General features: G+C 40.4%; 1 protein-coding gene across 5 annotated transcripts in view; it reads left to right on the forward strand.

Moving 5' to 3' along the window:
- LOC137168655 (caskin-2-like) overlaps window positions 1–27,240 on the forward strand; it is a 78,483-nt gene that overhangs the window by 17,654 nt on the left and 33,589 nt on the right. For all 5 annotated transcript variants that reach the window (XM_067571387.1, XM_067571388.1, XM_067571389.1 and 2 more), the window contains exon 3: window positions 17,554–17,605. In XM_067571387.1, the coding sequence (XP_067427488.1) occupies window positions 17,554–17,605 (52 nt within the window). The remainder of the gene's footprint in view (window positions 1–17,553; window positions 17,606–27,240) is intronic.

The raw sequence follows: 27,240 nt of genomic DNA on the forward strand, positions 1-27,240 counted from the left end.
TAAAACCCACTATTTGTGCTTTGCCGAATAACACATTTGTATTCGGGCGCACCCCTAATATAAACATATATATACATTCATATCTGACATATTTTACTATTTATATCCATCACATTTATTACATTTTCATCATTTAAAAATATATTAATTTCTTTTTAACTGTTTACATTTGTTCTGTCTTATTATTAACCTGTGTGCTGTATATAAAGGTGTCATACACATACTGTTTGTGTAAACTCGTTAATTAAAGCAGCAGGAATGACTTTCAATCATCAAACTCCTGATTTCTGTCACTGTCATCAGAATAAATGCATCATTTCATACAAATCTCAAACACATGATGCTGTAAACGTGGAATTTCAGCAGGAAACGTAACACTGGTTCTGTCTTCGGCGGCTCCTGGTCGCTCGTTTGTCGTCACGCCGTTCAGAACGAAACACGAGGATTTGATGCACATTTCTGGATGTCAGATATATTTGAAGGAGCAGATGTTTGTGGTGTCTGTTTGTTGTTGGTTTGTTTGTCTCATTTAGTTTGTAGATTATAAACTTTATTTTATATGTTCGACATAGAACTGCTGCTGCAGGATCTGCTGGTTTACAAATGAGATGCCAGCGCAGTGATGGAGGCTTGTTTACTTCCACCTGTAACCTGGTTTTGTCTTTCATTTCAAAGCAGAAATCCTTTAAATTAAAAAGTACAGATCATCATACTTGCACAGATTTTCTGTTTGTATTCTACCAAGTAATACAAGTCCTACATAAAAATAGAATGTCTTTAATATCTTTAATAAAACAAAAAATATGACTTCTTTCTTTCACTACGTCTTCCACATATTTCTGTTGTTGAACTGGTGTACTGAAGTATTTCTGTGCATATTCTCTCCAGAAACTGGATGCTGGAGTTGCGTGTTGATTGATTGATTGTTGATTATATAAGCGTAAAACTAGATCTTCTCTCCAGACTGTCTCGTATCTGACTTGATTTGTCTGACTGTGTATGAAGACGTTTTCCCACCGCTGAGCATGAGAGGAATTCACAGAATACTAATTTGGGTCAGAATTGTGGTAAGATGCTAAAAAACGTGTGTATTTTTACTCCGCAGCTACTGCAGGTCTGCTTATCCAAACACCTTCAAACTGAAAAGAGCTTTCAGGATCAGCGCAGAGGCCAACAGCACAGCGTGACGTCTGACTCACAGCTGTCAACTCTAAGCTTAAAATTTCAGTTATTTTCTTTTCCTCCCCCCAAAAAAATCCCCAGAGTTGTGTCTGTGCCAGCTATTGTCCAAGCAGCAGCGAACGTTTGAATAGAGGTGGTGATGTCATGGCGTTGGTATGTGAACCCCGTAGCAATACCTTCGATCCCCTTTCTGGAGCTGGAATCTGACTCCGCTGAAATACAGAATGTTTCCTCAAGTTGTTTTTTCAGCAGACACAAAGAGAGAAAGGCGAGTGTGGCCTCACGGCTGTTGCAACACCGCCAGCAGACTCTCGCTGCTCTTTTCCCGGAGAGGCTTCAACACTACAAACACAATCTGAAAGCTAAAAAGAGAAGAAATGTGGAGCTGCAGAGAGAAGGAACTTCTCCCTGCTGCAGTTAATACGTCACCTTATCTCTGTTACTGTAAGTGGAGGCCCGGTCACATGCAGCAGCAGGAGGAGGAGGGGTGGACTGTACAAAAAGATGGAGGTTCGTTTGTGAGGAAAAGTCCATTATGAGCAGAGGAACGGGTGTGGAGCTGAGCTCACATCCCCCTGAACAATGTGTGTGGAGCTTTGTGCCCTTTCTTATTTTAGGTTCAAATAGGAACAAGAAAACAGAAGACAAAACACTCCACCCTGAAACTCTTCAGAGGGAAAACAATACTTCAAGAGGTTTCACAGAATATAGATTGTTCTTTTGTTGAACGTGCTCTACAAAGAATCATCAGAGACTCTGCAGCTTTATAGTGAGTTTCAGCTCATTGTTTATCTGTCCAGCTGCAACTTTACTGTTCTGGTTCACTCTCAGCGTCTCATAGCGTCGTTTCAGAGAGAAAAAGCTGTAAAAAGCCGCTGTACACTACCTGCTCAGTTAGCTGTAGACTAGCTGGTGAACATAGTGGAGCATTTAGCTGCTAAAGAGCCAGATATTTCCCTCAGGAGTTGGTAGAGGGTAAAAACAGAGCTAAAAGAGAGTGAATATTGGACTTACATTCACCAGGTGGACAGAAACACGACTCCACATGAATGATAATGTTGCTCCGTAACTGCTGGATGTAGCAATAAACAACTGTTTGCTAACAAGTTCAACCTATGTGCCGTATGTCAGAGTTGTGTTCACTACTTGTTTCTGGTGAAAACTAAACATCAGTTAATGCAGTTTTTTTTCCCATATGTGTGTCCATACTGTCCAATAAGTAATCGATTAATCTATTACTTATACTCTTCCCTAACTGTCGCCACCTACCCTACCTTTAAAATCTACAAGATGAGTGTTCAGTACTAAAAAGATTAGTTTTTTGAGCTGCATTATTCACACTATTTAAAAGTAAAAACTTGCATGTCTGAACTCCTGATTTCCTTCAGAATAACTCAAGGGTTTGTGTTATTTTTCACTCAGAGTCTAACGGTGCTGTCCTCTGGGACAACAAGTCTCTCATTAACAAGCTGGTGTCATAATACCTCACTAAACACACTCCAGCGGGACGGCCGGCTGCCACTACATCGCCAACTGTCCATTAGCTCCCATTAGTCTGTGCCCAACAGTCAGCCACATTCATGAGGACGTCCTCTCCTGTTCAGGCCTGAAGCGTCCAGCTCACCGTCTCCGCAGCAGAGTGTGAATGAGGCGGCTGTCGGCAGCCTCCAGCTGGATCAACACACCACAAACCAACTCTCTGCCTCCTCATTAGCCTCTGTTGACTCTGGCCTCTCAGCAAACAGCATCCAAAACACACTTCTACCCGTCGGTGTGTTCACAGTAATCAGATAGCTTCATGTATCAAATGCAAAATGTGTTCCGTATTTCTTTAATTTCACTGTATTTTAGGGCGGAGGTTTAAGTCAAAACTTGTTCTCCTTCTTTGAGTCATAATTTTTAGATTCAGTGTGACTTCCTGGAGATATCATTATCTCCGATGTACATCACCAGTAAACGTCCATAAATATGCTTCAAAATCATACAAAAACGACGTTCCTCATAACAGAACCTGCAGAGAATCATCACATTTTAGTTTTCTTCAGTATCACAGTAATCCAGTGATAGTTGTCTGCAAACAGCTAACATCTGACATTACCTTTAATGGAGCCAATTAGAGATTAATTAGTTGATTGTCAGAAAGTTAATCTGCAACTATTTTATCAAATAATCGTTAGTTATTTTTCCAGCAAAAATGCCCAAATTTTACTGCCAATTGTGATTATTTGATGCTTTTGTTTGTCAGATATGAAAATATTTTTGGATTTTGGACTTTTGGTCGAGTAATACAACACTTGGGAAATTGTGACATCATTTTCACTTTTTTGTTTCTTTTTCTTATGACAGACTAAAGAATTAATTGAGAAAATACTTGTTAGTTGCAACTCTCGCACCAATTAACCAAGTTGTAAACAAATACAGGCTAAAAACAAAAAATGGGGCTCAAGTTGTGCTTCTACTTCCTGTTCACATCCCTCAAAGCATTATGGGAACTGTAGTTCCAAAACTGAGAGCATGATTAACCAACTCAAGCTAAGACAAGGAACAAAGAATAATAACAGTGTGACAAAATCCATTAATACAAACTTTTTTTTAATGTTTTTATGACATTATTAATCCTCAGAATCTTATATTCCTGAAACACTCTTGAAACTTGAGGACATACAGGCAGGAAACTTAATTATCGCTGTTTTAAATTGGACGGTAGATGGGTGGTGTTGGGGGCAGAATACTGAGTCCTTGTTGTATTTTTTGGATGAACTTGTAGATTTTAAACTCTGAATCACAGACTTTCGGCAGCTTCAGTTCAGAATTAGTTCTCAGCCGTCACAGACTCGTGTGTATATATGTTTTCCTGTCAGATATGAGCGATCACCTGGCTGTTGACCGGCTGTGAAACCCGTCAAACTCTCTGATTTATGGTCTCTTACTCAGCAGGATCTCCCTGTGTGAGCCGGGAAGCTCATTTTGCCGTCTTAAAAGGAAAAACCGGAGCTGAGTCTCCTGTGGAAGAAAAACCTGGAGAATGTGTTTGCTTTGGACTCGCTGTGCTTTATTGAACACCGTTTCATGGAACATGAAATTCTTAATTCCCCCCGGCTGCTGCTGAGTGTCAGGTTCAAGCTGCTGAAAGTCTTCTTCTTCTGCTGCTTTTTGACAAATCTAAAAGTTTTCAGATGTTTCCTGAACAAGCACAAACCTGAAGCCATCATTCATAGAGTTCATAAATACTCTGAAAAATGATCTAAATGTTACGTCAGCTTCAAGGTAAAAAAAAGTGTATTTCATTTAAGTTCAAAGGTGAGCTTATTCCACGGTCAGATCAGTGTTTAGAAGGTGATGCTGATACTGTAAGCTTCAGGAGGGAGGGACAACCTTTATTCAGCTGTCACCACCTCTAATACCAAATATTACAAAGAGAAACATAAAACCCACCACTTAGTGAAGAATTTAGGCCTGTTACTACATGAATTATTTGTCATTGTGTGGAAAAATTGTTATGGGAGGCTGTTTCCTACTTCCATTCTACTCTGAAATCTTGTTTTTGAGTCCTGCCTCACGAAGGTTTGTGACATATTGTTCTTCTTGTGATTTTCTGTTATTTGTATCCTGTTCTGATGTCGGATGTTAAACATGGTCAAAGTTCCAAAACTTGCTGCCTGCAAGTCAAAACTCAGGGCTTCAACCCGCTCTGAACGCTTTGTTTGCAGCGTTTTATTTCTATCTTGCTGATGAGATGACGTCGGCTCATCACATATGCCCATAAACAGTTGTCCATTCTTTAGCCTTGTTTGCAAAGGTGGTTGCTAAGGTGGTTGCTAAGGTGTTTCCATATGTTGTCCACTTTCATATCTCAGATGTGATTCAACTCCAACATGTACGGATGGATTTGAGAAGTTGACATTTGGAGTAAAGAAGGAGAAAAAGAAGTTAAATCCTGCTACTATAGTTTGTTTACGTAGCCTCCGGAGGCGGAGGAAGCTTCCTGAAGCTGACCAATCAGAACAGAGTGGGCTCATCAGGAGGCGGGCCTTAAAGAGACAGGAGCTAAAACGGCCTGTTTCAGACAGAGGCTGAACTGAGGGGCTGCATAAAGGACCAGTAGAAGATAAATAAGGAGTTTTTAACTGGAAATCATGCAAAGATATTCCAGTAGAGCCCCAGAATATAAATATAGAGCTGGAAATGTGCAGAATATGTGTCGTCCTTTCCTACGTCTGATTAGGGGCGCTGTGTACGGCCATTTCGGTATCATTCAGAAACTGACGAGCCAACATTCACACCCCTTCATCATTGGTCAGCTGTGCAGGGTTTGAACTTCTCTCTCTACGTTTTGTTTTCATTCTTGACACAACTCTTCCATTATCCGCCATTATCCCTCTATTTAAACCACATCATGTCTCCATCTGGTGGATTACTTTGTAACGTGAATGTCAGACTTCTACAGTTTACCTCGTGATCAACCTGACGAAAGTTGCCGCCTTGAGTTGTAAAATCCTGTCTGTGAGTTTTATAAACCTCTCTGCAGTGTTTTGGCATCTGATACACCTTTAAACGCACTAATCTGTAGTTTCAACTGGACTTATTTCATGTTTCACCTGCTTAAACAAAATGCCTCTACCAATGCAGCTCCCTGTGCTGTTTTAACGAATCCCTACGAACAGACTTAAGTTGTTATTTGAATCCCAAATTTTATTTATAAGAATTTATTGCACACAGAAAGCGTAACAGAAATGTCATATATAAAAGTTATTTTGTGATTCGGGAAGGAAGGCTTGTGTGAACAGACAGGAAGTGCAAACGAACATGCAGAAATACAATAAAAGCAGTTTCATAGCTGTACATCAAAGCTGGAAGTGTCATAAAAACTGAATCTGCTAAATATGAGGTCTGTTATAGATTGAGACTGTGATTACTCAGCTTGTTTTCATGATGAGAACAGATTAGTTTTCTTTGGTGGCAACATAAGTTCTTCATTCAGAGGAGCTCACTGTAGCTTCTGTGCAGAACTTTTAATTTCAAGAGAAGCTTTTGGTTTCCAAAACCATCAAAGATGTTAATAGAGATACGGAGGCCTTCTGCTCTACAGTTCATGTTGTTGTTTTCCTGCATCCATGTATTATCTGCGAGATCTCTGTGAGAAAAGATTTGTGTGTTTTTTCTCTTGTCTGACATTTCTGTGACCTCACTGCATCTCTCGAAACCAAAGTTTAGAAATTATAAGAAAGTGCGCTCAGCCGTTTCTTTTCCCACGAACAGGTTTACTTTGAATAAACCTGACAGTCATGTTGTGTGTTCTAGTCAGCAGGTGAAATTTGGTTTTGGTTTTCAGGCTTTATAAGCGAGGGAACAGAATTTAGCTCAAAACTTCAAAAAATTGTCATAAATCAGCAAGACTTCCATCTTTTTTTAACATATCTTTCAAAGAAGCTTCACTGCAACTAGGGGTGCAACAGATCACAACACTCACAGTTCGGATCGTATCACGGATTTGAGTCACGGATCGTTGTATCATTTTTCGGATCAGCGGGAAAAAAAAGGAGACAAATACAACTTTATTCTGTAAAACATTTACAGTGAGGAACTTTTGGTTCTTAAATGAAAACAACATTCAAGATGTCTAATGTTTAAATAAAATCTTAAAATGTATAAAATATTCAATAGTTAAATTAAATTACAATATGAGACCTGATACCTTCCTCTTTCAAACATGGTAGTGAATGAAACAGCCTCTGTCCACATCATCAAAACTTGATAATAACTTACAAACATGAACACACGTCTTATCCTGCAGCTTGTTGAACAAGCCACCAAACAAACATTCACTGCTAACGTCTGTTAGCAGCTAGACGCTAATTAGCTGCTCAGCTGCAGCACATTAAACAGCAGCTAAACATACCTGCAGATGTCACTGCGGAGCTGTTAGATGCTGGTTTGGTCGTTGCTCTTCAAAATCCCTGTTAGCGACACGCTGTCTGTCCATGACTTGTACTTACAGCAGTTTGTTTACTTTGTCTTAAATGAGACATTAAATTTTGCAATTAATCTGCAGTTCACATGCGTGCCGAACCGTGGGGGGGCGATCTGTACCGATCACGGATCAACTACAATCCGTTGCACCGCTAACTGCAACCAACGATCAGTTATGAGAGATTTGTGCAGATGCTGCCAAAATTGATTCACAGATTGTTGCAAATGAAATGTTGTCTTTAAGGCCCGCCTCCCTATGAGCCCACTCTGTTCTGATTGGTCAGTTTCAGGAAGCTTCCTCCGGCTCCGGAGGCTACGTAAACAAACTATAGTAGCAGGATTTCACTTCTTTTTCTCCTTCTTTACTCCAAATGTCAACTTGTCAAATCCATCCGTACATGTTGGAGCTGAATCACATCTGAAATATGACACCTTAGCAACCACCTTAGCAACAACCTCAGCAACCAAGGCTTAAGAACGGACGGTTATGAGCATGTTTGACGAGCCGACATTATCAAGGTAGAAATAAAGTGTTCAGAGCAGGTTGAAGCCCTGACTTTTGACTTGCAGGCAGCATTTCTACATATGTTCACCTCAAGTTTTGGAACTTTGACCATGTTTAACATCCAACATCAGAACAGGATATGAATAAAAAATAGTTATTTATAAATCTTATAAATAACAGAAAAACAGAAAAAGCAGAATATGTTCCCTTTAACATGTGAATGTGTTAATACAGATTTGTCATTTTCAGCAGTAAGAGGCGTCCTGCCTTTATTTTCTTCTAGATTACTTACTGATGTGTTAATGTTTATTTTTTGGAGGTTTTACAATCTTTTGCCTTCTGAAACCAAACCTCACATTGAACTGTGCATTTTTTGTTCCCTCCTTGTGTCTGCTCACGAGTACTTGTGTTCAAAGTGTGTGTGATTCAGAGCTCATTCCGTCTCATGTTTTTATTGGCTCCTGCAGTGTATTTGTGAGTTAAAGCTTCTGTATTTCCATGCCACAGCGTCCCTCCTCCTGCCAAAACCTCCAAACCATCAGGAGAGGGCAGAGCCTTGAATTTCTCTCTGCTTCTTCCATTTCAGCCTGAAACTCGTTGTACCATTAAAAACATCTCAGATTTACTCTGAGATACCCAGTAAAAATAGTTGTTTACATTCCTGTGCAGCCTCTGGAGTGTCGGGTGGTGGAGTGCAGCGATGGCCGGGGGTTCAGGCTGAGTGGGGACGCTGACGGAGGAACAAGGCCGGTCTTATCGGTTCTGCTGTGACGTCGGTGTTATCAACTCTGCGCTCGTCTGCTGATAAATGTGGCGGCAAAGCAGCAGGGAGGAGCAGAAAGAAAGTGTTCTGCTGGAGTTATTTAGAAGTAATGTAGTGTTGGGTAGATGATTTCTGGCTTTGCTGATTTATAAGGAGCTGATTTTATATCTTTGTCACCAAAACTTAAAGTCTGAAAACCTTATTAGCAGCCTCTGGAGGATGAAATTTCATGACACCGTACAATATGAACATTTGTAACATTTTGAACAGAGCTACAACTAACAATTAGTTTCATGTATCAATTAGTCGTTTGGTCTATAAAATGTTAGAAAATGGTGAAAAATGTCAATCACAGTTTTCCAAAGTCCAAGATGACGTCCTGAAATGTTTTGTCCACAACCCAAAGATATTCATTTTACTGTCGCAGAGGACTAAAGAAACCAGAAAATATTCACATTAGAGAAGCTGAAATCAGAGAATTTTGATATTTTTCTGAAAAAAATGACTCAAAATGATTAATCGATTATCAAAATAGCTGGCAATAAATTTTCTGTTGATCGACAAATCGTTCCAGCTCTAATTTTAAGTGCAGAGTTCATTAACGTACTTTTAAAATTTTATGTTTGCAGAGAAAATGGAGAAAAAGCAGAGAAAGTGAGAGGAGGTTAGTAAGTTAGACCACATCAGTCAGCTTCCTCTTTTCTTTCAGTCCATCACTCTGTGGGTTTCTTGTTTCCCTCAGGGAGGGGTCTGAGCTCACACAATGCTTCGGCCTCCCGCTCTGTGGAACAATAGTGTTGGGAAAGGAAGTGTAGAAGGGGCCCTGCTCCGAGGCCCGGCTTTGTTTCTGAGAGCTCCTCCACGCCTCGAGAGCCTCTGTCAACACAACACTCCCCCTCCTCTTCCTCTGACATCGAGTCATGGCCAGGTTACAGCCCAACGCCTCCGTAACGCTCACATTAGCACACACAGGAAACTTCCTCACCCGTTTCCTTTAAACCATAAACACCACAGACACTCACCGCTGACGGAGGAGCAGTGTCAACAAAAATAATCATTACAGGCTTCACACATGTTGTCTTTATCGTACCAGGCCGCATGATATCGTACAGGTGTTCATGTCGTAAACCACCAACCTATACTCAGTCCTAAGATGATTAATGTACAGTCATGACTGAGTACTAAAGCCATTGTTAGGGGGAAAAAACAAAGTTAAATCAAATATTTTTAAAGAAAAGTTGCAAAAAGATAAAATGTTATGAGATAAAGTTGTAATTTCATGGTAAAAACATCTAAATATTTTGGAAATAGTTGTAATTTACAAGAAAAAGTGGTGTTATTAATTTATATTTTGGGAAGAGTTGTAATTTACAAGAAAGTTGTAATTTTACGAGAAGAACATTGTAATTTTAGTTGTAACGTTATGAGATAAAGTAATTTCACTAGAAAAAAAGTAAAAATATTTTGGGTATAGTTGTAATTTTCAAGAAAAGTTGTAATTTTATGAGAAAAAAGTTGTAATTTTTGTAGAAAATGTAATTTTATAATGTAATTTATAATTTAAATGCAGTTTTGTAATTTACAAGAAAATGGTTGTAATGTCATGAAATAAAGTAATTTCACATGAAAAAATCTAAACATTTCAGGATTAGATGTCATTTGAAAGAAAGGGTTTTATGTATTTTATGAGATAAAGTCACAATTTCACTAGTATGAAACCTAAATGTTTGAAAAATAGTTGTAATTTACAAGAAAAAAGTTGTTGTTTCACTAGAGAAAAAAGTAATATTTTATGAGAAAAAGTCACAACATTTTTAACAAAAATGTTTAAATATTTAGAGAAGAAAAGTCAGAATGGCATGAAAAAATAAAATTGTATTTGTACAAGAAACAAATTGGAATATTTCAAGAAAATAATCATAAATTTAGAAATACAGAAAAAGTTACATTGTGATAATAAAGTCTTCATCTTGCATGAAAAATATTTTGAAAAGAAAAGTTTGAATGGCTTGATGAATGATAAGAACATGAACACCAAAATAATTGAAACTTCCAGTCTAGCAAGGATTTAAAATGTCTCAATTAAAACACATTACAATACACATTTTATTTGCTTTATATGTGTGCATTTACTGTCATTATGAAATTGAACTTATGTTAAAAGGAGAGTTATTTAACTTTTGCCTTTAAAAATAAATGTATTTCTCTTCAATACTTTGATTTGTTTAAAATTAGGCATTTCAAATCTTCCATACGAGCCTTTACATGTAGGATTCCCCTTTCAGCATGACCAGGTTAAACTTTAAAGACTCAGTGATTCTTTTATTTAATCATTTATTGTCGGCCTTTTGTTGCGTAAAAGTGTTTGAAGATTAATCAAAGGCATTCAGTAGTGTCCAGCCTTATTGAACACACAAACAGCTTTGTCCTTACTGTAACTATTTGTTAAATATCTAACATTGAGACTTTGTGAACCCAGTAAACTTATAAAACAGTCTGAATGTGCATCTGTGTGATTGTGCTCCAGTTTGGCGACATGTCTTCAGTTTGGGGGGTTTGAGCAGCTCTCGTCTCCCTGCGGTTCGTAGGACAAGCTGAAGGGATGAACCCTTTTTGACAGATAAGACAAGAAAAGCTAATCTTCATCTCTTTGCTGCCGCTGTGCTGCCGTCACCGTCCTCTTTCAGTCAGAAGAGAGGAGACGGATGTGTCCCACTCCTGCTTTGGACAAACACTTCCACGGCTTCCTGTGTTCCTGTGCCAGGCTATCTGAAGGCCAGAAGAGAGGAGGAGGGGGAGCTATGAGCTGCTGATGGTGCCCACGTTTCCCTTAGAGACCTCCGAATCTTCAAACAGACCTGCTGCATCAATCAAACCCACTATCTCTCCGGCTTTGCTGTCCAAGAGACACTATCAAACACTAAAGTTTGACCGAGGGGAGCATGTGAAGGCCAATTCATACACGAGACTTCAGGGAAAATATTCCACACGTAAACATTTTAATGCCACAAATTCTGTGTTCAGATTTAGTTTTTGTGATGAACGTAAAGGGGACATACTCTGATTTTTGTGGTTTTCTGTTATTTATATCCTGTTCTGATGTCAGATGTTAAACAGGGTCAAAGTTCCAAAACTTGAGGTGAACGTATGTAGAAAAGCTGCCTGCAAGTCAAAAAACACGGCTTCAACCTGCTGTGAACGCTTCGTTTGTGACGATTTTTTCTACCTTGCTGGTGAGCTGACGTCAGCTCATTGCACATGCTCATAAACAGCCATCCATTCAGTAGACTTGGTTGCTAAGGTAGTTGCTAAGGTGTTTCCATGTTCGGATGGATTTGAGAAGTTGACATTTGGAGTAAAGAAGGAGAAAAAGAAGTGAAATCCTGCTACTATAGTTTGTTTACGTAGCCTCCGGAGCCGGAGGAAGCTTCCTGAAGCTGACCAATCAGAACAGAGTGGGCTCATCAGGAGGCGGGGCCTTAAAGAGACAGGAACTAAAACGGCCTGTTTCAGACAGAGGCTGAACTGAGGGGCTGCATAAAGGACCAGTAGAAGATAAATAAGGAGCTTTTAACTGGAAATCATGCAAAAATATTCCAGTAGAGCCCCAGAATATAAATATAGAGCTGGAAATGTAGAGAATATGTCCCTTCTTGCTGAAGTTGAAAAACTTGTGATGTTGGTTTTTTTTAGTGTTGGTGTCACAAGTCCCAGAAATGTTTGTCCATGTGACTGTGACACGGTGAGCTCCTGGTCAGTTCTTTGTCAGCACGCTGCTCAGAATGAAACATGAGGATTTCATTCAGATTTCTGAAAGTCAGATAGATTTGATGGAGCAGATGATAAAAAGTTCAAACTGGAACACATTCAGTTTGTAGATTGTAAGCTTTATTTTATATTTTCAACATAGAACTGGAGCTTTGTTTACTTCCGTCTACAGCATCATCCTGTGTGTCAGAGTGTTGGAGGTGTTTTCGTAGTAATTCTGGAAACAATTTTCTCTTTATTAACCAGATGAAGACGTGTATTGTTTTTTATGGCTGCTTTTAAAACTGGAAGGCCTGTTTATATTCAGACTACAAGATTTAATCTGCAGTATAAATCTTCAGCGGTGGGAGTCGGACCTCTGCTGCGTTTCAGGGAACCGTTTCTGACTGGAGTCTGTTGTGGTGTTTCTGGAGGACGTCCAGCTTTCTTGAAAGAAAACGTGGTCTCTACACTTCACCGCAATGAGAAGCAAGAGGAAAATGATGGGCTGCCACATCGTCCTTGTTTGTTTATTGCTTTGTCCCGAATGCAGCCGTTCAAGCCCCAAGAAACAAAGAGATGTGTGAGGCGTTGCCTGCAGACGTCTAATCATAGTTTTGATTCTCACAGCGGTCGTCTAATTTTAGTCGATAGATTTTTACAACAGATTCCCTTTCAGCTGGGCCTGATCCCAACAAGACCTCTCAAATTTGCAGACTCCTGCAAAACCTCCTCCTCCTTTCTACATTCTTGTGGCAGCAGATCCACGGGACGTTAAACTTTCAGCTGGAATTATAAAAAGAGACCGAGTCGCAGCAAATGTTGGAGCTGCATCAGGCTCCAGCTCAGCTCCCAGCCTCTCCGCCTCTCTCCATAAACAACATTAAAAATAACTTTGGACAAATGTGCAGCAGATGATGATAGCTTTAGGATGACTGCTGGCTACAATATTTAGCAGCAACTACTGTAGTTTCCTCTTGGAGCTCATACAGCGGCCAGAGCTGTCGGTCAAGTGAGTCAAGTGGAGTTTGATGTCAGTCGGCCTCGTTAATCTGCAGGGGAAGAAGAACTTTAAGGAGAGGCATATGGGATTCAATTTGTGCCATAAAAATTGAACCAAATCCCCCAAGGATCAAACAAAAAATTTAATTGAAAGAGAATAAATTACAAATAAATTTAAACCATAAAAATGACCTCGAAGGCAAAACTTCCAATATCCATGTGGTTATTTATAATTACTAATCTAACCTAAGAAAAATGAAGAAAAAGAGTTGGTCGGGTAAATTGAATTAAAGTTGTACCACTTGTTGCACGTTGGACCGCTGACCTGTCCCTCCAAAAGTAACCAGCCACTCGCCCACATGAGAGCTTTGTGTCAGAAATGAAAAAACACTGAACTGAAACTGAAAAATTCAGCAGCAAAACCGAAGGAAGTGACCACAAAAGAGAAATCCTGATCAGTGGAAGAAAAGTCAGAATACTGTAATCAAATGTTTCACTCTTATACAGTTATATTGGGTTTTTTTGCCTTTGAGGTCTTTTTTTTTTCGTGCCTGACAAAATTTCACTGACATTTTTCACTGTTTCCTGACGTTTTATAGATAAAATGTTTAATCGATTATGAAAATAGTGTATTTAATCAATCAGAATCGGCTAAAATAAACATGATCAAATATGGATCTTTTCTCTCCTGTGTTTAGTCCTCTTCAGGACAGCAGTCTAAATACTGAAAACCAATCAGCTTAAATTATTGATCTGATCTGAATGAAAGCTGTGAATGTGACTCCTGATCCTCTAGAGAGTGAAGATGTCTCACTCTGTTGCAGACGTTTGAACTACAGAAACACTCTGATTGTACGGTGGTGTTACAGAGTGGAGCTTCTTCCCTCACAAATGATCTTTGGTCGAGTACAGACACACAAACTGACAGACATTTGGTCATCAAGTTACTCACAGATCGAAGACTCTCCACTGATCTTTGCCAATAATGAAGCGAGAGGAGAGGTAACAGATGCGTCAGAACTCATGTGTACAAATACTTTTCCACATTTGCACCACTTTCTCATTTCACGCTGCAGAGCCCTGAGAGGAGAAAGCTCCGTGTGTGTCTGTGGTTTCATTTTGTGTCTTGTTCATGTGCTGATTTATTCCCATTAATTATAAAATCCAGGTCATTATCAAAGCAGCGCACAGACCCCCAGAGGGAACTCCTCCTGCGTTTCCCCGAGATCTCAAATACTTCAAAGCTGTATTGTTGTGAGGGGGGGGGGGGGGGGGGGGGTGGGGGGGGGTGGGAGGTGTTAAATACGACACACAGCCTCTTGCCCAGCTCTCTCCTGCAGCTACATTTAAAGTCTGGAGTCTGGGTGGATCCAGTGCCCTCCCCTGCAGAGCCCTGTGACTGACCTTTGACCTGCTGTGACCTCTGATAGTGGTTTTTTTTTCCTCTTTTGTGAGAGCATGATTTTCTTTTTCTGGAAATTACATTTTGCAAAAGTGATGCTTGTGTTAGTACACACTGTTCACCACATCAGATACTCCTTTTTTTAAATGGAGGCTTTGAATGAGTGTCTCCTAGAGAAAGTGTTGCATTATGGGTTGTTTGTAGCTTTAATGTTGCTAGGCTAGCGAGTTTCTTCCAGTGTGTTTATAGTGAGTCTGTTAGAGTCAATCAGCAACAAAAGTGTTTGCTTCGCTCAGTTTAACTTGCAGGAGTTTCTGAAGGCTCGTGTTACCTTTTTATTTTATTTAACCTTTAGTTATAGAGAGGAAAAGTCAAACCAGAGCATTCGAATTAAGCTACAGACGTAGTAAAACCTCATTAAATTATCTCTTTAACATTTGTTCAATGCGCCCCAGTAGCTTACTGGTTCAGATGCATGCCATATAACTGCAACGTCAGAGGCTCAAACCCCCCCATCTCTCTCTCTCTTTAATTCCTGTCATCTCTCCACTGTCTCTATAATAAAGTCATAAAATGCCCCCCCTCAAAAAAATCTCATTGACCTGTGATGGGAGTTTTCTGGAAAACCATCTTAATATAGTTGTTTATTCAATATTAACGTATTTTAGCGAACTTTAACGAACACCGTTTCCTGCGAGTCCTAGAGGTTTGCGGGCTAAACGTCATGGTTCAACAGAGGAGACGAGTCCGTGAGTGAGTGGAGGGCGGCGGCGAGTTCAGCCATGTTTGAATAATAATAAACAACACCAGCAGGACAGATAGACGTCTTTACACAGCTCAGATTACAGATGCAAACAGCAACAATGAGTTTTATGGATATGGACTAAACCAAGTTATGGTGATGTAAGTACCTGCACTGTTGCACTTGTAGTCATTTTAATGGGAGCTTTAGTTTTTTCTGTGCACACAATGAAATAGTTGTTTAACTTTTTTTAGTTTAAATTTCTGACAGCTGCTGCTGTAGTGAAGCTGAGCGGTCTGAGAATATGGAGAAAAAACGCCAGGAACATGCTTCATCTTTTTCAGAAAGACAGATGAAAAAAACGTTTGTAGCTTACGGTCAGCGCCATCTTTTTTATTTGGAGCCCCGACCTTCCAAATAAGGAGTGTGCGGTGTTTGAAACATGCCCTGTTAACTCCAAGCCCCCAGGAACAGTGCTGGGCTGTGAGGCCAATTTGACGTAGCAGCCAAACCGTGTAATTACAACGTCATGTGACACTATTGGGCCCAAAAAGACTTTTTTCCATAGACTTACATTGTGAAAGAGACGTCCGTAAATCAGCAGATACATTTTTTTGAGCATCACAACCCCCACCAAATGACTCGTCTCACTATCAGAATTTGATTCATTCGGTCTGATCACATTTCGAAAGCCTAAAAGAGCCGCATGATTGAATTGTTTCATCCTCATTCAAGTTAGCCGGAGGGATAAACTGGAAGTAGCCAACTCAGCTGGCGAAAGTCACTGGTGTGCTTGCTCTATGGGCCCAATGATCCTGGAAGATCCGGGCTGTATCCAGTTCTCTTTATACATCCATGGTTAACTCCGATCCAAGCTAACGTTAGCTTACTGGGAACACAGAGCACTGCACACTTGGGCTAACGTTAGCTGCTTTAGCTAAATTGTGCTAACAGGGCAGGTATCATAATCAAGTAATATTAAACTTGTGAAAGTTAGTGAAATATTGTAACAATAGTCTGACTCAGTGTGAGTCCAGCTGTCAATCACAGCTGTCAATCAACACCCACACAACAGACATCAAAGCTACTATAAGTCTTCAAATCTTGATCAAAATGACCACCAGCACACTTATTAAAGGGCCTGAATTTAGAGTCTGAGACCATAATGACTCGTTGAAAACAATGATTGACTCAGTATTTCTGGGGTGAAGTTGAGGCTTTGTGAATCGGAGGCAGTTGGAGCTTTTAGCCGCCGTTTGTGGCACTTTAGCCTCAAGACGTGGTAGCTGCTTGAGCTAGACAGTAGGTGACATCATGACTCTTCTCTGTTGTTGATTAGTTTAGGTCTTGTACTTGGCTGTAGTTGTGACTCTGCACAGAACTGTGATTGTTTCATGACTCAGAAGCAGCCTGGTGACGGACAGTGCAGAGTCAGTGACCGTGGCGTTATAATGACCTGCAGGCCGGGCCACCACTGCAGCGAACACAGCTCACACTGTCACAGGATCTGCACTGCGAGAAAGCACGACATTCCTGTGAGTGGGAGTGAAAACGAGGCTGCAGAGAGAAGGCCGAGCTACTGGAGTCGGTGGACGTAGAGCTGGCTAACGAGGTGGGAGTCAGCAGAGGCCTCGGGGAGAAGAAGAAGAAGAAGAAGAAGAAGAAGCAGGGAGTCTTTGTCTGGCAGGAGATCAAAGAGCTGTGAGTTCATCCTCTGACCCAGCCAAGAAAGTCAAACCGGGGTCAGAGGCTAATGAAGCTTCCTCAGGAGGTCTAGCAGAGAGACAGAGGAGGGATTTATGAGTCACAGCTCTCAGGTGTCTCAGTCTGCTGAATAAATGTTCCCGTCTCTGACTGGAGCTCCCCCAGTGACACCAGAAAGAGACAGTCAGAGATACAGATAATCTCCAGTCTCTCTCCTCCTCATCTCTGAGACCAGACTCTGTCTCTCTGTCGTCCCGTCGTCCTCCCAGTCAAACAAGACACACAAACGTTCCTTCCTTATTCTCAAGCTGTCACACATGAATAGCCGACTACACTACTAGTCATATTCTACCAGTCAGATACAGATATTAGTCCTGTGTTGACATGCAGACAAAAATCTCAATTATCACTATGAAATTTGTCTGCAGGGTGATTAAAGGTGGGGCACAGTGTCAGACTTTTATAACCTCTGGTACAGTGTATCATGTTATGTTTAAATTATATTAATATTCTGTGTTGTTTTGTGTTTTTTTTAGAGTTGCTGGGCTCTACTAAGAGACTGAATGTGAACTACCAGGACTCAGACGGGTGAGTGATGAAGTCAACACTATAAAAAGACATTTCTATGGACACTTTTCTCTGCTCGATGCTCCCTCTGCGTCTATAAAACGGTGTTTCCACTCCGCAGTAACTGCTGCTGTCTGTCCAGCTGAGGCAGCAGATTCAAGTCAAGTGTTGTTAGTTGAGTCTGGAGTCAAAACATCATTTCAAGACGTGTTTTCTTACTCTTCTGTGTTTGAACCTTGAGCCTCCACCTCGCTCCGCTCACCCTCACTTTCCCCCCGCTGGAAACGCTGACTGCTTCACTTCTCCCTCCTCACAGTTTATTAGCCTGGAAGCAGGAATAGGAAGAAAGTTTCTCTCTTCATCAATATTTCTCTTTGTGAAAAAGTTTTTATTATCCTGCATGTAATGTCTCACTGCTGTTTCTTCCTCCTGGACTCAGAGGTGTCTCGTCTCACCACCTTTGTGTTAATTAATATTTCTTTCTTCTTCTTCTTTATATATATATTTGGCGTACCCAGATGGAAAAGCTCCTGGTCGACTTTTCCTCTTAGCGCCACCAGCAGGTTCAGATTTGTGGCTTTAAGTGAAATATCTCAACAACTATCAGATCGATTGATGTGAAATTTGGTTCACATAGTCATGTTCCTCTCAGGATGAATTATAATAACTTTGGTCCTCTGACTTGTCATCTATCTTTCACCATCAGCTGTGAAGTCGGTCATTTTCACACCTATAAAATGTGACGCGTTGCCTTGTTGGATTGTTATCAGAATGTGTAAATGTCATTTTTCTCTGTTGGAGAGTTTAAACGTCTAAACTCAGAATACACATAAATAAGATGTCAGTAAATATAGCGCACTATATGGTAAATAGGCAGTGATCTACTTTCTGTGTCGATTTATTATTAGTATTTATGTATTTAGCATTAGAGAGTAACAAATGTGGATTCATCCAATGCTGAAAATAGTCCCCAACGAATGCACCATAAAACTTTATTAACCAGCTGTTTTAGGAAATTACTGAACCTTTTTAAGAAATTAAACTAGATATTTGTGAGCTTTTTTTTAAAAGAGGAACCAGTGGGTGAAGGAGGAAAGTATTGAGAGACGTACTAACGCATTGTTGGTTTTGTCTTTTCATGGGATTTGTTGACAGTGTAACAAAAATGTAGAAAAACAGCAGACTGGTCCTTTAAAGTTATCAGTTTAAAGTCGACATTGTTGTCGTAACAAAAGCTCACAGGGAGTCTGAGAGGGCAGTAAAACACACTGTAGACCTCCACTTCAGTCCTGAGACATTGTCGAGTGTTGGACTCCTTTGTTGGCCTTCTGGAGGGCAGAGGGGGAACCCGGCAAGGTCAAAGGTCAGGGAGCAAAGGGGTGGACCATGACCGATTAGATAGCAGTGTTTACAAAGAGCCAGTATGACTTAATGCAGCGCTGACAGCTGGAGCCTCTGAAAAATGAGCAAAAGTTAAAGATTGTTCCTGAGGTGATGTTAGACGTTATGATGATTTAAGTGTCAATTAACAGTGTTAACAAACAGACAAGCTAGACCATTTAATTAGTATTTATTCTGATTTCTCCACCACTATATAGTAAATGTTTTTATCAGTGATTTGTGAAGTTAATTTAAGACAATGAAGGTCGAAAGATTTGATTGTGAAAGTTAAGTTTCTCTGTTGCTTGGAGATGTAAACACAGCGCTCTGTTCCTGACCTGTAAATCTGTGCAGGCAAAGCATCGTTAAAACTGCAGGACGGGACGTTTATCTCCCCCTTCTGGCAGTGAGAGTAATTACAAAAGCACTGTTGACAATTGCTGACGTCATAGGCTCCGGTGTAGCCGACTCCGTCGCTACTGTTGTGGCTGTAAAACAGTGAATAAATAGTTTTGAGCGTCACATGACCTCCGAGAAATGAATCATTTCACTGTCAGAATTTGATCCATTTGGTCCGATAATATTTGGAAGGTCTAGAGGAGCCGCATTATTAAATTATTTTATTGCCATTCAAGTAAGCAGAGAGCTAACCGGACGTTAGCCGCTCAGCAGGCAGAGGTCTGCATTCATGCAAACATCCGACCAGTGTGGGAAAGTTAAAGATTAAAAGATTAAAAACTCAGCTGCACTGTGAAATACAGAGACATTCATCTGGTTTTAATAAACTTAATCAGTAATGTGTGAACTGGTTTGGCTGGAATGTAACAGACTGTTCCACACTGCAGGTTTGAGTGTGTGACACAATAATAACAACTTAATTTATAACTGATTTTGTTTTTAATTTCACTAAACAAATTATAAACAATAATTATAATAAAATCAAGTGGATCAAAATTTTAAGATTTGAGTTTGAAAGTTTAACTGAACCGCTGACGTCAACTTCACAGAACTTCAGTTGATCTACATCAATCTACATATTTATATTATTTATATTATTTAGCTCACAACAGCTACATTACTGTGATATTTAAATTAAGTTTTCCTTATTCTAATCATTACCTTTAGAAGTGGAACAGTGTTTAACAAACCATCCTTGGCCAAGCGTACAAACACCAGTTTGTGAAGCACAATTAACGGTTTCATTTTGTAGTTTCACTAACTCATGAAATTAATGTCGATCCATCTATTAAAATCTAAAAATTGAAAGATGTTACACCTGAATCATGTGACAGGAGCGTCAGAGAAAATCAAAACCAAACTAACTAAAAACATGGATGTATAATAAGAGCTGGATAGGGCGCCGCCGCTCAGCCTTGCAGCCAATTTTTCCCAGTGGCCACTCGCGGTATTGCAGCGAAAAATCCCCCTGTGGCCCAAAAAGGATTTTCCCCCATAGACCACCATTGTAGAAGATTCGTCTGTAAAACTGTTGAAAGGACGCCTCGAACTGCAAACAACGTCATTTATGACTGTCTCTATTATGAACTTTTCATTCATGGAGGTTTTATATTTGTAAAACTTTCCTCGACCCGAGAAAAGCGATTTAAAAATCCGCAACGTCATCACAATGTAAAGTCTGTGGGCTGAGTGGGAGCTCGCGGGCGGGGCCAGTGGGGGAAACACTACTGCGCATATTCAGTGGGCCGTACAACGCGGAAGCAAACCCAGAAGCTAGAAACTTTTTTTGGCGTATGCGCCAGGCGAGCAATTCCTATAGGACTGAATGGGCGCCATTTTTAGTCCAGCTCTTATAATACATTCATGACTAAAAATGAGAAAAACTCACTGAAGTTGTCCGCCATTGTTGTCATGTTTCTTCTTCTTTCTCTTCTAATGAAACGCCGCGCTACTGCCACCATCTGTTCTGTCACTGATATGACAGTGTTTCTACAAAGCTCCATTTTCTCCGCACACACTACGACGCCAAGCCAGCGTTTTCACATGTTTTAGTCTGGAGGACGTTCTGGAAAAGCAAAATGCTGTTTTAGTCTGGACGGAGGAACAGAGTAAAGTCTGTTAATAAAACATATAAACAGTCCTGTTCTTCGACATCTTTAGTGAGTATTATTAGCATCACTGGGGGTGTATCAGGTGTGTCTGCCTGCAGGAAGTGTTTGTGAGTTTTTCTCATTTTTATTCAAGCTAATAAAATCTAAAAATTCTAATGAGGCTGCTCTGATTTTATGAGGAACAATGGGGCTCAGGGAGGTTGTAGTTTTTATCTTTTTATGGTTGTTGCAGTGTTTCACTCTCGCTCAAACCCTGTGATATGTTTGGAGAACAACATTAGCATGTCTGAGCTATAATTGGTGCTTTCCCTCAGTGTGTGTGATTACGTGTGTGTGTGTTTGTCTGGGCTAATAGCCTCCACAGGGACTGTAGATCTCAAGCGGAGGAAAAAGTTTTTCATTATTCATCAGAGCTGCTGGCGAGTCGCCGGGCGATGCAGCTCAGACGAAACTCCGCCTCCCGCAGCAGCAGCAGCGGTAATAATAACAGCGCTGTGTCTAAACTCATCATCCCAGAATCCTCCAGTGTGTTGATGTCAGATCATGTTTATACTGAGTGAGTCAGCAAACACCGACTCTGTTCACACAGGTTCTGTTAGATCTGATCTGCTGCTGCGCTCTGTATGTTGAGTTTATGTGACTCAGATAAACATGTAGAATATCAGAAAACAGTGAAAAATATCCGTTAAAAATTCCCAGAGTCACAAACTACATCTTCATATATATTATTTTGTTCAACCAACAGAAAATCCAAATATTTTTAGTTTAGTATCATGTATGACAAAGAAAAGCATAAAATTATGGCAGAGTCATGCTTTACAGGACTGTCGTTAATATAGCAGCTGTACTAAAAGCTACTTTTTAACTTAAAATAAGATTTTTTTTCCCACAAAGTAGACATTTTACACATCATGCAGCTCTAACTGAACCAAGTAAACACTGCATGCACATAACATTTAATGCACATGACACATGTTTACTTAACAAAGGCACAAATGCAAAGATTGATCTCTGGATGTCAAGAATCGATTATGGATCATTCAAATAATAAAACTGATTGTTTCATCATTTCACATATTTTTTTTATACTCAGGGTTTGATGAAAACCTAAAAATGATGGTAATAATGTTGTATAATGTTGTAAAACCTCATAGTATAAGTTTCCCACAGTCATTACAGTCGTAGTCTGAGAGTTCAGATTGTGCAGACGTTCTTAAATGCGTCATAAACACTTAAGTACTGATTGCTCTAATAACCACTGCAGATACATGTGTTGACTTGTGGATTCAGGTGTGACTGGAGGTGTTCTAGCAGATTCTGTTGGGGGAACTCTGCTGGGTTGTGCCGGCTGGTTTCCTTTCCCTCCTCAGACACGTGACGGCCGCTGGCAGCGCCGGGTTCTCAGCCCCCGGACAAAAGGCCAGAGCTCCCACCATCGCAGACCCATTCCAGCACCGCTCTCCATGGAAACACATCCAAACACTGAGCCAACGCTCCGCCGGAGACGTCAGCACAGACTCAAACACTAATTTGTCTCACAAGCCTCCTTTTATACCCTGTGTGTGTTTGTTTCTCACACACACTGACATGCATGTCAATAAAGACAAAATACTCTCAGTGATGAATAGCTGCTCACACATCCTTAATAACACTGATTTATGACTGCAGTTCGTCTGAGTTTACCTCCACGCCTTCGTCGGGTCTGTCTGTCCGTCTGCATGTTCAAACACAATCCTTCCTTTCTCCTCTCAGAAACTTTCCCTCCAATCACAACATGAATAACACCCAGATCCACCTGGAGAGGAGGGGCTGCACATCATCAGTGAGCCAGTTTGAGGGAGGGAAGTATGTCAGCAGTTGTTTAGACAGACAGTTCTGGCGAGGCAAGCTGAATACCTTTCTGTTTCATTAAACATAACCTCCAGCTCTGTTCTTCTTCTGTCAATCTGTTTTGGATTATACAGTTTTATTTGTTGACTTATTCAGAGTGTCCTCCAGAGTTTAATGATAAAACCGCTATTCGTTTTATAAAAGAGAGAATGTTTATGGAGCAGAACAACCGATCCTTTAAAACAGGAAACTAATTGAGACCTTGTTGGACAAACCGACATGTCCAGAGGCAGCTGGAGTCAGGAGATAGAAACCAAAAGGTGGACCATACATCTCATGTGAAGTTCAAATCACGTGTTTGCCTCAGAGCGTTTTACAATCTGTAAAGTAATACAACATCCCTCTGTTGACCCTCGATTCCAATAAAGATAAACTCCCTTAAAAAAAACCTTTAACAGAGGAGAAAATGGAAGAAACCTCAGAAGAAGCTACAGAGGAGACGGACATAGAATCAGTATTAGTAGGTCTGTTTCCACCTGTTTTTATTCATATTTTCAATTTCCACATAAAAAAAACAACAAACGCTAAAAATTTGACAAAAAAATCGAAATATCTTTTTGATATAATATTTCCTTGAAATAATTCTTCATTTTAAAGAAGTTTCTTCTACAGCTTTGATGTTCCCCTCTTATATCCAGATAGCTGATTGTCATTGAACATCTCACTCAAAAACTCAAAATTCAGAAGACGTCTTTTCACAATGTCTAACGGATCCATATCAACATTCGGAACATCGACCGATATATTGGCCTGGACCATTTATCTGTCTGGTGACAACAATAGAAAGAGTAACTAACGGAATTTAGTGGGTCTGAAAATGGTCGAATCCAAACCAAACATTACTGTTGTTCATCAGAAGTCTTCATCAGTGGCGTCCTGCTGCCAGACTACAGTCAGAGGAAGATGAAGAGCTCATGATTGGCCGGGTCTCTGCAGGAATGTGACACTATCAGCAGGAATGTCATCTGACGTGACGACCGGCTGTAACTCTCCCTCTCTGTCTGATACCACCACGGTGCATTCCAGTCTGCAGGGATGACACCAGCAGGAGGGGGTGAGGAGGGGAGGAGGAGGTCAGGGCCTCTGTGGAGCTCCGGCTGAGGGCCTCCCCCCCTCTCTTCTCTCTCCTTCTGGATGTCGAGTGGCGTTACTGATGAGAGGTGAGGTCACAGAGGGCCTAGTTCTCCCAGGGAGGGAGGGAGGGAGGGAGGGAGGAAAGACCTGGAGCTTTCAACAGGTCTGAGGTCTGAGGACGGTCAGGTGAGCAGGACGGAAGACTGAAGGACTGAGGAGGAAGTGTCTCTGTGGTCACCTCAGAGCCGAATAATAACAGCAGGATACTAAGTTAACTAAAGCATCATTAGCTCATCCGTACACAAGTGATCAGTCCGTCATCACCATGGATGTATAAAGAGGACTGGATACAATGTCGGAGGCGCTGATTTACAGACCTCTCTTTCATAGTGTGAGTCAATGTGACGTTGTAATCACGGTTTGGTCGCTATGTCAGATTGGTTTCAAAGTCCTTCGCTGTTTCTGGGGGGTTTAATCATCACCCACGTAGCTAACTGGTCTTTAGCGTCATAAGTAACTGTTGCCATGCATAAGATGAAGCAGATATTCAGTCATATTTTATGTTTTGGATGTGTGATCTTGTATTTGTTGCTGCAGAAAACTTCAAACTTGCATGGAAGCCATTTATTTTGGATAAGAGTGTAAAGGTCACCTGAGTCGGTTTCTGTTACTGTTCTGTGTTTTGATCCGGAAGAATTTTGAGTTTTTAGGGATATCCGTCTATAACTTTTTGTGATATAGGAGGTTAAGTGCCTTTTTGTGATATGCCACCCCCCCCTTTTGGCAAATATGCGTGACATTTTAAACAGTTCAGTTTAGTTTGGTCCATGTTCAAAACTTTCTGAGATATCACACTAACAATATCTGATAACAGACAAACAAACAAACAAACAGGGGTGAAAACATCATCGGCAGACGTACTGATCTGAGGGAACGTAGACATGCTTCCTTTTTTCCACCTAAAAACGCCACTGGACGTACGTAACATAAGTTATGTTTGTAACGTTATAAATGACTTACATTACTTTAAAAATACTGTGTGTAACGATGTCAATTAATGTAAGACATGATGTACATAATATTATAAATGACGTACATAATATTATAAATTTTGCATTATAAATTTCATATGCCACATTATGAATGACATATGTAACGTTATAAATGAGGTACGTGTCCCGTTTACCTGCTGGTTAAGATGCGGGCCACATAACCGCAACGTCTGCCCCCCCCCCCCCCCCCCCCCCCCCCCTTAATGAAAAAAAAACTTTGTCTGTTGTCATTAGAAACGAGGAGCCTGGACTGTCTGACTTACTGATAATAAAGTCTCTCCATGTGAGAGTCTTCATTAGCAGCCTTCAGGGACTCTGCTCAGACTAATTATCTCATTCCTCCAGTTCCACCTCAACACCAGCGGGACTCGTTGTTTCTCTGCACCGAGGTTCGGTTTAAACCCTCCCGACTCAGACGGGCTGCTGGTATTAAAGACTTTGCGATGACTGAAGGATTTCTTCTTCTTCTCCTCTTCCTGTCACTCTCTCCTGCTCTTTGTAACCTCTCTCAGTAATCCATCCATTACTGTTGGAGCTGCCCTCGGCGCTGTTTGTTACCGTGCCCACATGAATGACGTTACGCAACAGAGAGAAAGGAAGGAAGAGCAGCACTCAGAAGCACCCCCCCCCCCCCTCCTCCTCTCTGTCTGTATTCAGTCCTTTATTCTTTTATTTCTTTTCTCCTGTGCAGAGCTGCTCTAATGTCTGCGGCTGCTTGGTTATTTACAGACGACCACATGTAGCCTGTAGCTTTATTTCCTCTCCTGTCTCTCTGTCTGCTTCACATGTGAGGGAGGATGCTGCGACTTTATTACGAACTAGAAACAGAAAATTAAAAAAAAACTGTCTGTTAAAGAGTTCCTAAATGTAGTTAACAATTATTAACTACACTTAGTCATCTGTTGATTATTTTCTTGATTAATCAAATAGTTGTTCGGTCCATAAAATGTCAGAAAATGGTGAAAAATGTGAAAGATCAGTGTTTCCCAAAGTCCAAGATGACGTCTTCAAATGTCTTATTTTGTCCACAACTTAAATATATTCAGTTTACTGTCATAGAGACTAAAGAAACCAGAAAATATTCACATTTAAGAAACTGGAATCAGAGAATTTGGTTTCTAAAAAAAATGACTCAACCGCTTTATTTGTATAGAAGCCTTCGTACAGGTTGAGTTTTATGACCACCTGATATGAAATGATGGAGATGACGGGAGCGCAGCAGCTCTAGCAAAACTCTCATGATTTTATTCCGACATTGGAAATTTGTCTGCGACAGTGAAATCATTTGAAAAGTGGTTTGGTGTAAAGCGTTTAGTGGTAAAACTTTATTTTAACCTCCTCATTCAGCATATAAACCATCAATATTTATAAGACTCTATGATGTTGTTGTAAGTAGATATCAGGACATTTGTAAGTTTCCCGAAACATCTTCACTCTCAAGATGTAAACCTGCTCTGTACAAACTCATGTGTAGTTTGGTGCAGCGTATTTTTTCTTATTGTTACTGAACAATTATTGAAACTGTTTGATGTGAAGAACCTGTAACTAGTGTTGGTGTTTAATAGCAGCTTTATCAAGGACGAATAGAACAAAAGCTGCTGTATCCTGTATGTGTGTATGAGTGATGTTCCTGCTTGTGTTTGGACTGACTGGCTGGATGTGAGTTAACAGGCAGGAGGAGTCAGGCGTGTGTTGCTGTGTGAGTCAGATGTGGACGTGCGGCTGGGAACACATCAGTCCATCAGAGCGTTAAAGTAACTCCAGTTTTCTTCTGTAGGTCTTAAGACAGCAGCAGATAAACATTAATCTATTTCTTTCACTTTTGCTTTTGTGCTTTTGGTTTTGGGAACTGATGTCAGCTCCTTGTTCACTGCTTCAACATGTGAAACACAAACACTGACACACCTGCTGTTGAGACTGTCGAGAGGAGTTTAGTGAACAGTTAAGTTATTTCATTCATCAGTTACAAATCACTGAATTTTCATTCCACAAATGTAGTTGTTTCAGTGGTTCCCAGTAGTAGAGAGTAACTAAGTGCATCAGTACAGTTTTGAGGTACTTGTACTTTACTTGAGTATTTCCATGTGATGCTACTTTATACTTTCTACTCCACTACATTTATTACTTTTCAGATGGAGATTTGACACAATGGATAATATAACAAGCTTTTAAAATACAACACATTGTTAAA

Source organism: Thunnus thynnus, chromosome 17, assembly GCF_963924715.1.
Source record: "Thunnus thynnus chromosome 17, fThuThy2.1, whole genome shotgun sequence".
NCBI classification, from domain to species: domain Eukaryota; kingdom Metazoa; phylum Chordata; class Actinopteri; order Scombriformes; family Scombridae; genus Thunnus; species Thunnus thynnus.